Source organism: Salvelinus alpinus, chromosome 3 (assembly GCF_045679555.1).
Source record: "Salvelinus alpinus chromosome 3, SLU_Salpinus.1, whole genome shotgun sequence".
NCBI classification, from domain to species: domain Eukaryota; kingdom Metazoa; phylum Chordata; class Actinopteri; order Salmoniformes; family Salmonidae; genus Salvelinus; species Salvelinus alpinus.
In genome coordinates, this window is record NC_092088.1 from 66,110,745 (window position 1) to 66,123,403 (window position 12,659).

Consider the following 12,659-nt stretch of genomic DNA (forward strand, 5'->3'; position numbering starts at 1 on the left):
TGCTGGCAAAATGCACGGAAGTGCTGTTTGAATGAATGCTTACGAGCCTGCTGGTGCCTACCATCGCTCAGTCAGACTGCTCTATCAAATCATAGACTTAATTATAACATAATAACACACAGAAATACGAGCCATAGGTCATCAATATGGTCGAATCCGGAAACTATCATCTCGAAAACAAAACGTTTATTCTTGCAGTGAAATACGGAACCGTTCCGTATTTTATCTAATGGGTGGCATCCATAAGTCTAAATATTTCTGTTACATTGCACAACCTTCAATGTTATGTCATAATTACGTAAAATTCGGGCAAATTAGGCGGCCCAAACTGTTGCATATACTGACTCTGCGTGCAATGAACGCAAGAGAAGTGACACAATTTCACCTGCTTAATATTGCCTGCTAACCTGGATTTCTTTTAGCTAAATATGCAGGTTTAAAAATATATACCTCTGTGTATTGATTTTAAATCAAATCAAATCAAATTAAATTGTATTTGTCACATACACATGGTTAGCAGATGTTAATGCGAGTGTAGCGAAATGCTTGTGCTTCTAGTTCCGACAATGCAGTAATAACCAACAAGTAATCTAACCTAACAATTCCACAACTACTACCTTATACACACAAGTGTAAAGGGATAAAGAATATGTACATAAAGATATATGAATGAGTGATGGTACAGAACGGCATAGGCAAGATGCAGTAGATGGTATAGAGTACAGTATATACATTTTAAGAAAGGCATTGATCTTTATGGTTAGGTACAGTCGTGCAACGATTGTGCTTTTTTTGCAAATGCGCTTTTGTTAAATCATCCCCTGTTTGGCGAAGTTGGCTGTCTTTGTTAGGAAGAAATAGTCTTCACACAGTTCGCAATGAGCCAGGTGGCCCAAACTGCTGCATATACCCTGACTCTATTGCAAGAGAAGTGACAAAATTTCCCTAGTTAAAAGAAATTCATGGTAGCAGGCAATATTAACTAAATATGCAGGTTTAAATATATATATACTTGTGTATTGATTTTAACAAAGGCATTGATGTTTATGGTTAGTTACACGTTGGAGCAACGACGGTCCTTTTTCGCGAATGCGCACCGCATCGATTATATGCAACGCAGGACACACTAGATAAACTAGTAATATCATCAACCATGTGTAGTTAACTAGTGATTATGATTGATTGTTTTTTATAAGATAAGTTTAATGCTAGCTAGCAACTTACCTTGGCTTCTTACTGCATTCGCGTAACAGGCAGGCTCCTCGTGGAGTGCAATGTAAGGCAGGTGGTTAGAGCGTTGGACTAGTTAACCGTAAGGTTGCAAGATTGAATCCCCGAGCTGACAAGGTAAAAATCTGTCGTTCTGCCCCTGAACAAGGCAGTTAACCCACCGTTCCTAGGCCGTCATTGAAAATAAGAATGTGTTCTTAACTGACTTGCTTATTTAAATAAAGGTGTAAAAATATATATATATACCTACAGTATACTGTAGGTCATCAGCCTTTACAAACAGCATGCACAGAATGATCAGCCTTTACAATACGGCATGCACGGAATGATCAGTCTTTACAAACGGCATGCACGGAATGATCAGCCTTTACAGACGGCATGCACGGAATGCATGATGATGATGGTTTGGAATAGTAAACTGGTATAGCTGCTATCAGAGTTGACATTAGAACTACCAAGCTACCATTGAGATGCATAAACATGAAGTCATGGTCAAATAGCTGAATATGAAAACAGCAGTTTTTATCCAGGTGGCCCATGCAGGAATCATACCCAAAATGATTGTATTGCAAGCACCATTGTCCAACCGACTGAGACATTTTGTCAAGTTGACTTTTTCAATCAAAGAGATTATCTTGAAATACACACCATCAACAGCTGTTGACCCAGATAACAAATCTTGGTGTTCAGAATACACTACGCATGTCACTATGTCATCCATGTTTATTGGTAAAGAGTAATAGTTGGACAAGGGTTGTTTATTATTTTGATTCAATAAGATAATCTGCACTGGTGTCTTTTAAAAAATACTGATTTAACAACAGACTGATTGGGTACTGTGAAAACCTACTAGTACTACCAGGTTGACTCCCTCCACAGGTAAATGTTTTCTTTTCCATTCCAGTATTTTAGAATAATGTGAAAGGCTGTTAAGTGGAACTGAGCTAAATCCATTCTCGCTTTCTTTCTGATGTGTAGTAGTAATGTATATATATTTTTTAAATTTCCCACAGACTTAACATTAGTTTGATCTTTAGGATAATAAAGCAATTCTCTGTAATCTAAAATGGTATAGTTTTCTTCCAATTATTCTATTTCAAAAACAGCCCTCGTTTGGAAAACAAAACTGATGCTTTAACTAAACTCAGCAAAAAAAGAAAGTCCTCTCACTGTCAACCTCGTTTATTTTCTGCAAACTTAACATGTGTAAATATTTGTATGAACATAACAAGATTCAACAACTGAGACATAAACTGAACAAGTTCCACATACATGTGACTAACAGAAATTGAATAATGTGTCCCTGAAAAAAGGGGGGACAAAATCAAAAGTAACAGTCAGTATCTGGTGTGGCCACCAGCTGCATTAAGTACTGCAGTGCATCTCCTCCTCATAGACTGCACCATATTTGCCAGTTCTTGCTGTGAGATGTTACCCCACTCTTCCACCAAGGCACCTGTAAGTTCCCGGACATTTCTGGGGGGAATGGACCTAGCCCTCACCCTCCGATCCAACAGGTCCCAGACATGCTCAATGGGATTGAGATCCGGGCTCTTCGCTGGCCATGGCAGAACACTGATATTCCTGTCTTGCAGGAAATCACGCACAGAGCGAGCAGTATGGCTGGTGGCATTGTCATGCTGGAGGGTCATGTCAGGATGAGCCTGCAGGAAGGGTACCACATGAGGGAGGAGGATGTCTTCCCTGTAACGCACAGCGGTGAGATTGCCTGCAATGACAACAAGCTCAGTCCGATGATGCTGTGACACACCGCCCCAGACCATGACGGACCCTCCACCTCCAAATCAATCCCGCTCCAGAGTACAGGCCACGGTGTAATGCTCATTCCTTCGACGATAAACGTGAATCCGACCATCACCCCTGGTGAGAGAAAACCGCGACTCGTCAGTGAAGAGCACTTTTTGCCAGTTCTGTCTGGTCCAGCGACGGTGGGTTTGTGCCCATATGTGACGTTGTTGCCGGTGATGTCTGGTGAGGACCTGCCTTACAACAGGCCTACAAGTCCTCAGTCCAGCCTCTCTCAGCCTATTGCGAACAGTCTGAGCACTGATGGAGGGATTGTGCGTTCCTGTTGTAACTCGGGCAGTTGTTGTTGCCATCCTGTACCTGTCCCGCAGGTGTGATGTTCGGATGTACCGATCCTGTGAAGGTGTTGTTACACGTGGTCTGCCACTGCGAGGACGATCAGCTGTCCATCCTGTCTCCCTGTAGCGCTGTCTTAGTGTTACGAGAATTTTGTTCTCAGTTGTTCATAATACCAAATTGAATTAATTACTCAGCCTGAAACCCAGAATTTGTAAGAAACTGGTTGAAATGAATCAGGCGGAGGCCCAGCTACAATTGTCAGGAATGTTTATTTAGAGAGCTCTGCTGTGTATATACAAAAACGTTCCTTTAATACCTTCTCTAACCTACGCACATACATACACACTAAACTTTGGATTCTCTCTTATCCTGGAGTCTCACCAAAGTTTATTACCACACAGCTGACAGTTCCAGTATCCTCCAGATACGGGAAATCTGGAGGGGCTCTCCATGTCTTATCTTATCTCCCCAGAGTTATAGCCCGGTCGGTTCAAACATAGTTTAATGATCCACTTTGTTTTCTTTAGGCACACACATACCTTCCTCTCTTCCCATGCACATGCTACATAACCTCTTTCTTATGAACTAACATTATTTATCAATACAGAAAAACAGGGTAGAATTCAATTAGTTCTAGTTAAATGTATACATCATTTAGTCATTATTCATAAAATTCATAACACTTAGGGGTCTTACAGTACGGACATTTCAATTTATTGCCCTGGCCACATCTGTAGTCCTCATGCCTCCTTGCAGCATGCCTAAGACACGTTCACACAAATGAGCAGGGACCCTGGGCATCTTTCTTTTGGTGTTTTTCAGAGTAAGTAGAAAGGCCTCTTTGGTGTCCTAAGTTTTCATAATTGTGACCTTAATTGCCTACCGTCTGTAAGCTGTTAGTGTCTTATCGACCGTTCCACAGGTGCATGTTCATTAATTGTTTATGGTTCATTGAACAAGCATGGGAAACAGTGTTTAAACCCTTTACAATGAAGATCTGTGAAGTTATTTGGAGTTTTATGAATTATCTTTGGAAGACAGGGTCCTGAAAAAGGGACGTTTATTTTTTTGCAGAGTTTAGTATTAATGGATGGTGTACTGGTTACTGTGGAGTATCACTGTTTGTACAAGGCATCATGACTCATTTCTTTGTTTACTTTTAGACAGCGGACTGTTGAGGTGTTAGAGGTTTGAAAATATAAAAAGCCCATGGGACTGACACCATGGATAGCTACAGAGCATTTGTAATCCCATTGTTTGATTTATTTGCCTTTATTATCTAGAGCCCCTACAGAGGTCATCCTTAACCCATTGATTCTTCATCTACATGATACATGATTTTCTTCCTATTCAATGCTGTGTTCAACATGATATAGTGAAGGAGAAGTTATAGGTTAACGTAAACCATAAGGGACAAATCGGCATATGGATTTGAAAAGCATCCTTTTTTATTTCATCCCAATGATATATTGTATGCAAAGGGTTATGTAACTGTTTGTTGTACTTGTATGTATTGAGGGAGATAAACAGGTTTAACCATGCTCTCTGCTGTGTCAGCGTGGCAGATTCTGCATCAATCAGCGACAGTCAGGGCAGGACTCTCACATGCCTGGGTCGGCATATTTCAGAGGCACGTCATGAAGACAGCATTAATAGCCGGAGTGTTCCCTTTTAAGATCTCCCGTTTGGCAGCCACATAGCCCCACTCACGCAAAACATGGTCACACTAATCTCCCCTGATAAGAGGGGAACAGGATGGACTACTGGCTGGTTCTGTAGCCAAGGTCACACTCTGACTGTTAGCCTGCAACATCTGTTTCAAATCCTCCTATTGTCACCAGTTAACGTGGATATGTTTGGAGATTGAGAATACTAAGGGAAAAAAGTGTAATAGCAATGTGCATGTTCTATCCTTCAATGTAATAATGCTGAGTTTCCTCTGATACTTGTATACTCATGATACTGTAACATCTCAATTCATGATTATGTTGAGTAGTCTCCGTTTGCCCTGATCAAATTTGACTTCTCTAAATTGGACATCTGACTAAATCCCTCTTTCTGGCTCTCCCTGTGTCTCTGGCTCTCCCTGTGTCTCTGGCTCTCCCTGTGTCTCTGGCTCTCCCTGTGTCTCTGGCTCTCCCTGTGTCTCTGGCTCTCCCTGTGTCTCTGGCTCTCCCTGTGTCTCTGGCTCTCCCTGTGTCTCTGGCTCTCCCTGTGTCTCTGGCTCTCCCTGTGTCTCTGGCTCTCCCTGTGTCTCTGGCTCTCCCTGTGTCTCTGGAACGACATGGGTGTTCTTGGGATTCCTATAATCACCTGATTGATTTGATATGAGGGCCATCTGTTTCCCTGCAGGACGATGGCATCCTGAAAGAGATCGACATCAGCCAGCACACCAAAGAGGGCTTTGAAAAGGCAGACCCCTCCCAGTTTGAGCTGCTGAAAGTGCTAGGCCAAGGCTCCTATGGAAAGGTAAACATATAGCTACCTGAATTAAGGTGTTCGCATCTATGTTACACCTACTGTGTATGTACTATGCATTCGTCACATTTCCCCTACTGTTCAATCTGATATGAATCTCCTCCATAGGTGTTCCTGGTGAGAAAAATCAAAGGCTCTGACAGAGGACAGCTTTATGCCATGAAAGTGTTAAGGAAAGCAACGCTAAAAGGTACTTATTCTGATACTTTCGATGTTTTTCATTGGACCAATCTTACTAAGAGCGTAATATTATTACAGTAAACAGACATGATATGGGTATGATTTAATTCCCTATCCAGCCAAACTGGTTTTCCGGCATAAGTAATAAAATATATATTCATTTAAAAATATATATATTTTTTTACATCTCACGTTTCCTATACTCATCAAATCTCAGTCAAAAACATCTTGCGTTTCCTATACTCATCAAATCTCAGTCAAAAACATCTTGCGTTTCCTGTACTCAACAAATCTCAGTCAAAAACATCTTGCGTTTCCTGTACTCAACAAATCTCAGTCAAAAACATCTTGCGTTTCCTGTACTCAACAAATCTCAGTCAAACGCTTTACATAAAAAAAAAAAATCTGCTCTAGATAATGAAATGCAGCCTTTTGGCCCTGTCTCAGGAAATGGAGATGATGTTCTCCTTGCTTACATAATACAGGCACAGCTGCAGGAATGTCCTCTGCAAAGCAGAGAGACATTGCAAGAGGAAGCTGGCATAATATTCTGCATTGCAGCACAGGTGCTTGAGGGGATTATGATTTTGATTATTATTGATAACGAAGTAGCTGACCTCCATTTCTCAGGTGACATAGGGAGAAGGCTTAGGTAATGCAGATAGATGAGCATAATGCAGCAAGTCATTGCATTAGCTCACTCTGTCTCGATTATGCGATGACATTCCCAATGCACTGATTAGGTAAGTGGCTGACTAGTGAGGGAGACGTTACATATGCATGGTTGAGTGGTTTACAGATTTTCATAGTATCAACAGTTTTGACAGTATAGAAATGTATAACTGAGGTATTTTATACAGTATCGTCAGACACCGGCCCAACTCTAATGGGTTGTATATGTATAGCTTTTGTCCACATCTGTTCAGTTCTACAAGTATCTTAATTCATTACCACTATTTTGATAAGCTTTGTCTGTTTTTCAGTTCGGGATCGGGTGCGGTCCAAAATGGAGAGAGACATTCTGGCTGAAGTCAACCACCCCTTCATAGTCAAACTCCATTATGGTGAGCGTATTTCCCAAGTGCCGTCTTTCTCATCCATGCAACCATGTTCTGACTGGCACACATACATACAACAAACATTGAGACATGAAAACCCTCTTGTTAAGACAGCCAAATAATTATGTGACGAGATTGTCTTTAGCCATCAGTTGTTAGAATGGTTCTGCCATTAGGCAGCAGGCAGAAACACATTGTGATATCAAATGGAGTAGGTTCTTGCATTGAATAACTCTCCAAGCGTTTTATAAGGCTTGGCACGTCCCTCTAAACATTTCAGTGACGTCTGGAGCCCTTCAGACAGCGTAAGCCATCACTCCGTCTCAAAGCACCTTACCTCCTTATTTATTAGCATGCTCTGAGTATTGCCACAGCAGCCCCAGGCAAACAGATGCACTCAACAAAGCAGATAATAGGAATACACGAGAAGACTATATTATCAAAATTATACCAGGAAAAAATATTTGCCTTGACATGTACCTTTTTAAGCAGAGCTGGATTACTGAACGGGCACATAGGGCACATGCCCCGGGGCCCCCCGAACTCCAGGTGGTACCCAACCAAATTGATTTATTTTGGGTTGTGGTCCCCCTGGTTGTGGGCCCCCCAGATAGCATATGATAGCTAAATGTGTAGAATTGCAGGAAATTGGCTATAAAACTGCCAAATCGTCTCTGAGCCTCATTGTAAAAACAAATATATATATATTTTTTTACTTAACCTTTATTTAAACTAGGCAAGTCATTTAAGAACAAATTCTTATTTACAATGACGGCCTACCCCGGCCAAACCCGGACGACGCTGGGCCAATTGTGCGCCGCCCTATGGGACTCCCAATCATGGCCAGATGTGATACAGCCTGGAATAGAACCATGAACTGTAGTGATGCCTCTTGCACTTTGGAGTGTTTTCATTTTATTGCATGTCATGAGCGAAGGAGAATATGTATTTTGCGTGACCATTTATGTTGTTTTTATGGCCCAGCCTTTCAGACGGAGGGGAAGCTGTATCTGATTCTAGACTTCCTCAGAGGGGGAGACCTCTTCACACGGCTTTCTAAAGAGGTCAGTCATCATGTTACTCACTGTGATGGCTTACTGCTCATTCACTGTTTTATTAATACATTCAATCACCACATGCATATGTTTAAAAATATATATACTTTTATTTCCAATAATTTGTTTTCTTGGTGCAGATGTCCCTTTTTGATTGAATAGGTACAGTATATTTCGAGGCATTCTCAATTTGCGTGATATTACTTTTTTTTTTTGGTCAACTCAACAGCAATTGGTAATTTGGCTTATAGAGTAAAAACCCTCCCAAGTAAAAACCCTTGCAATGCGTTATTTTTATGTCATGACCCTTGAACTATCTCTTTAGATTTGTTTGCCTTTATTGGCAACAGCAACAAACAAGCACATTCCAAAAGAGCTGTAGATGAATGGTATTCTGCCCTCATGAAAATCTGTTTTGATGGCCAATTGAATGTTCAATGCCGAGCTATTAATGGATCTTTGACACTTCTTAGTAGTACACTGATTCATCATGCCACTTTGGGGCCCATCACTGTGCAGCACAATGTTCAATCTATAACTGCCTCTCTGCCACCACCATAGTTAGCTTTCCTGTGAAGGGATTTCAGAGCTTGAGCCAAGTAGGACGTTCATTCATCACACGTGCACGTTCCAAAGCTTCAGGACTCATTCTGTGACTAAAAATAGGTCCGTCCTCCCCACTGATTCAATCGATATGTATAAACACCCTGCCATTGACCAGACCCCATCAGGAATAGGTCCCTATATTGCAAATGTTCATTCCTAATTGGTTTGGCTTTAATCTTGTACTTCAGCATCTCTGAATGTCCATGCATTCATAGTGAGTTGAAATAAGTAGGCTACTTCAGTAATAAAGTGTAGCTCTTTCAAGTGCTCACTTCCAATTACCAGCACAGGTTTATTTCAAACCACAGACATAATGGCTTGTGTGGTATGTCTAGCATGGGCTTTCGATGCAAACATTTTCAAGTGCTCACTGCCAATGAACAGCCCAGACCTCATCAGTCAGATTACAATATATCCTTCTTTGCATTGATTAATTACTCCTGAATCCAAGTAACTAACCCAGGGTTGGGGGGGGAATGATTATTTTGGGTTAAATAACACTCCAGGTCACATTTGAACATCTAAAACTAGATAGAAATTATGTAGAAATGATTTTCAAATAACTGCCCTTTTTCTGGCCTGCAAAATGATTTTGACGAGCAAATCGGTCCCCCAAAAATTGTGGCCCTTCGTTGAATTTCGAAATCCCAATGTGGCCCTCGAGCCAAAATTATTCCCCACCCCTTCAATAGCCTGTATTGTAATACTGCTATTATGAAGAAATTATAGATAACGACTCAATTGATGAAACCATTGACTCATAGAGTTCCTTTGGGACATTCAGCTAACAACTGCAGATTGTTTCATCACACCATACTTTTTTTTACTCATTATTTGGCAATACGCCAAGCTATGTGGATTGCAATAGTTTGTGTTTGTAACGAACAATGATCATATTTAACATGATAGTTGACTCCATGATGAACTAAGATGCATGTATCATATACAGTGCATTCTGAAGATATTCAGACCCTTTGACTTTTTCTACATTTTGTTACATTCCAGCCTTATTCTAAAATGTATTAAATTGTTTTTCCCCCTCATCAATTTACACACAATACCCCATAATGACAAAGCAAAAACAGGTTTTTAGAAATGTTTGCAAAAAATGTAAACAATAAAACTGAAATATCACAATTACATAAGTATTCAGAACCTTTACTCAGTACTTTGTTGAAGCACCTTTGGCAGCGATTACAGCCTCGAGTCTTCTTGGGTATGATGCTGCAAGCTTGGCACACCTGTATTTGGGGAGTTTCTCCCATTCTTCTCTACAGATACTTTCAAGCTCTGTCAGGTTGGATTGGGAGCGTCTCTCCAGAGATGTTTGATTGGGTTCAAGGCGGGCTCTGGCTGGGCCACTCAAGGACATTCAGAGACTTGTCTCGAAGCCACTCCAGCATTGTCTTGGCTGTGAGCTTAGGGTCGTTGTCCTGTTGGAAGGTGAACCGGTCCTGAGCGCTCTGGAGCAGGTTTTCATCAAGGATCTCTCTGTACTTTGTTCCATTAATCTTTCCCTCAATCCTGACTAGTCTACCAGTACATGCCGCTGAAAAACATCCCCAAAGCATGATGCTGCCACCACCATGCTTCAACATAGGGATGGTGCCAGATTTCCTCCAGACGTGACGCTTGGCATTCAGGCCAAAGAGTTCAATCTTGGTTTCATCAGTTTCTCATGGTCTGAGAGTCCTTTACGTGCCCTTTGGCAAACTCCAAGGGGGCTGTCGTGCCTTTTATTGAGGAGTGGCTTCCATCTGGCCACTATACCATAAAGGCCTGATTGGTAGAGTGCTGCAGAGATGGTTGTCCTTCTGGAAGTTTCTCCAGAGGAACTCTGGAGCTCTGTCAGAGTGACCATCATGTTTTTTCCCTGACCATGGCCCTTTTCCCCCGATTGCTCAATTTGGCTGGGAGGCAAGCTCTAGGAAAAGTCTTGGTGGTTCCAAACTTTTTGGTACCCTTCCCCAGATCTCTGCCTCGAAACAATCCTGTCTCGGAGATCTACGGACAATTCCTTCAACCTCATGGCTTGGTTTTTGCTCTGACATGCACTGTCAACTGTGAGACCTCATATAGACAGGTTTGTGCCTTTCCAAATCATGTCCAGGCAATTGAATTTACCACAGGTTGAGTCCTATCAAGTTGTATAAACATCTCAAGGATGATCAATGGAAACAGGATGCACCTGAGCTCAATTTTGAGTATCACAGTAAAGGGTCTGAATACTTATGTAAATATTTAAGATGTTTTCATTTTTAATACATTTTAGAATAAGCCTGGAGCGTAACAAAATGTGGGAAAAGGGAAGTGGTCTGAATACTTTCCGAATGCACTGTATATGAATGTTATCAGATGTTAGCAAGTTATTGATTTCATGAACCTTATTTCTAAGGCTACATATATTAATATTCTTAGCCCTATCCTGGGTAGCTTATCGTAGATAAATATGGAGAGAAAAAATTTACTTGTGAGTGTCAGTTGGTGTGTGTGATGTTGGGCTGAAACAACTGAACCTGAAGCTTGGCTCTCTCACTCCTCCCAGGCTTTTGGGACAATGTGCTTTGCTTGTTGTAGCGGATGTAAGCAATGTCCCAATGCTCTCTGGCAGCTTTTATAGCTTGGATAAGTTATTTCCGGCTCTGGCGCACAGCTTCAAAGAAGTCCTCGTTGAGGAAGATGTTGGTTTCTCTCAAGTTCTTGGCTCTCACCAGAACAGCCGTCTTGTCTTTGAATCTCAGGAACTTGACCACTATCGGCCTGGGTCTATCATCTGGGCTGGTTACAGGTTTTCCAGACCTGTGGGCGTGCTCCACTTTTTCCTCAGACTCCGTCCAGGCCTCATGTGGGGACTGGTATGCCATCCACAACAATGTTATTCCTCCTGGATTGTCTAGATAGTAGGGCCGGGAATTGCCAGGGACCTTACTATACGATATTATCACTATACTTAGGTGCCGAAACGATATGTATTGCGATTCGATACTGTGATTTTATTGCGATTCGATGTTCCAAACATATTGAACACCATATGTCTGCTGTAGAGGGACAAGACAGAGCCATGATAAAATCAGTCATGGAAATAAAAGTTCTCAAGACAAATTGGAGTTGTGGTGTAGGTACAGCCAACTAGGACAAAAATAATATTCCTATATTGTCAAAACGATATCATATATCGTCAAAAATAATATCCTAATTTCACTACTGTTTTCCCAGTCATCTGAAATAATGATCCACAGACTGCTGTCATCTCGCGTGGGCTTACAGTTTGTTGTCATCTTGCTGCAAGACATCCACCTCTCCCTGGGAGAACTGAAATACTGTTCCTATGTTCTTGGACTTTTCTGATCAGATTGCCCATTATTTTGTTCGTTGAGTCCACCAGTATTTGGACAAAGCTCTTGAAGCTATTTTTCTGTTGTTGTAACAATTGCTTGTTGACATATTTTTGTTGATTTTAAAAGACCACGCACCTGTGATAGTGAAACACTGTCCTCTCCATTTCTCCAAACTTCTTTAACTTTGGGCGGCATGACGGTAGCAACGTACGCTAATGCTGGTTATCCACGGAATTCCAGCCAGCACAGCTCACAGGGCTGATATGAACAGCAACAAACAGCAGAGATTTAAACCGCCACTAGGGCTGGGACAATATCAGTATCGCGATACTCATTAGTATCGTGGCAAGGAAACAAAACTTGAAGCAGATTTAACTTTAGGAAAACAGACCTAATGTTGGAACCAAACATCATTATGTTGTCATCCAGAGTCACATTTATTTATTTTTCCAGCTATAGCACACTATATTTTACATACATCAGGTTTCTAAAGGACCAAAGAATTTGTTCTGCTTTGTGTTTTAATTTTTGCCATGGAAAAAATTGTGCAATACTGGTATCGTCACAGCCCTACTGAGCACACACCCCTGGGGGCCCCTGTGTTGAGG

General features: G+C 41.4%; 1 protein-coding gene across 2 annotated transcripts in view; it reads left to right on the top strand.

Annotated features, from left to right (window-relative positions):
• LOC139571138 (ribosomal protein S6 kinase alpha-2-like) overlaps positions 1-12,659 on the top strand; it is a 53,965-nt gene that overhangs the window by 19,804 nt on the left and 21,502 nt on the right. For both annotated transcript variants that reach the window (XM_071393732.1, XM_071393733.1), the window contains exons 2-5: positions 5,689-5,805; positions 5,923-6,004; positions 6,978-7,058; positions 8,037-8,116. In XM_071393732.1, the coding sequence (XP_071249833.1) occupies positions 5,689-5,805; positions 5,923-6,004; positions 6,978-7,058; positions 8,037-8,116 (360 nt within the window). The remainder of the gene's footprint in view (positions 1-5,688; positions 5,806-5,922; positions 6,005-6,977; positions 7,059-8,036; positions 8,117-12,659) is intronic.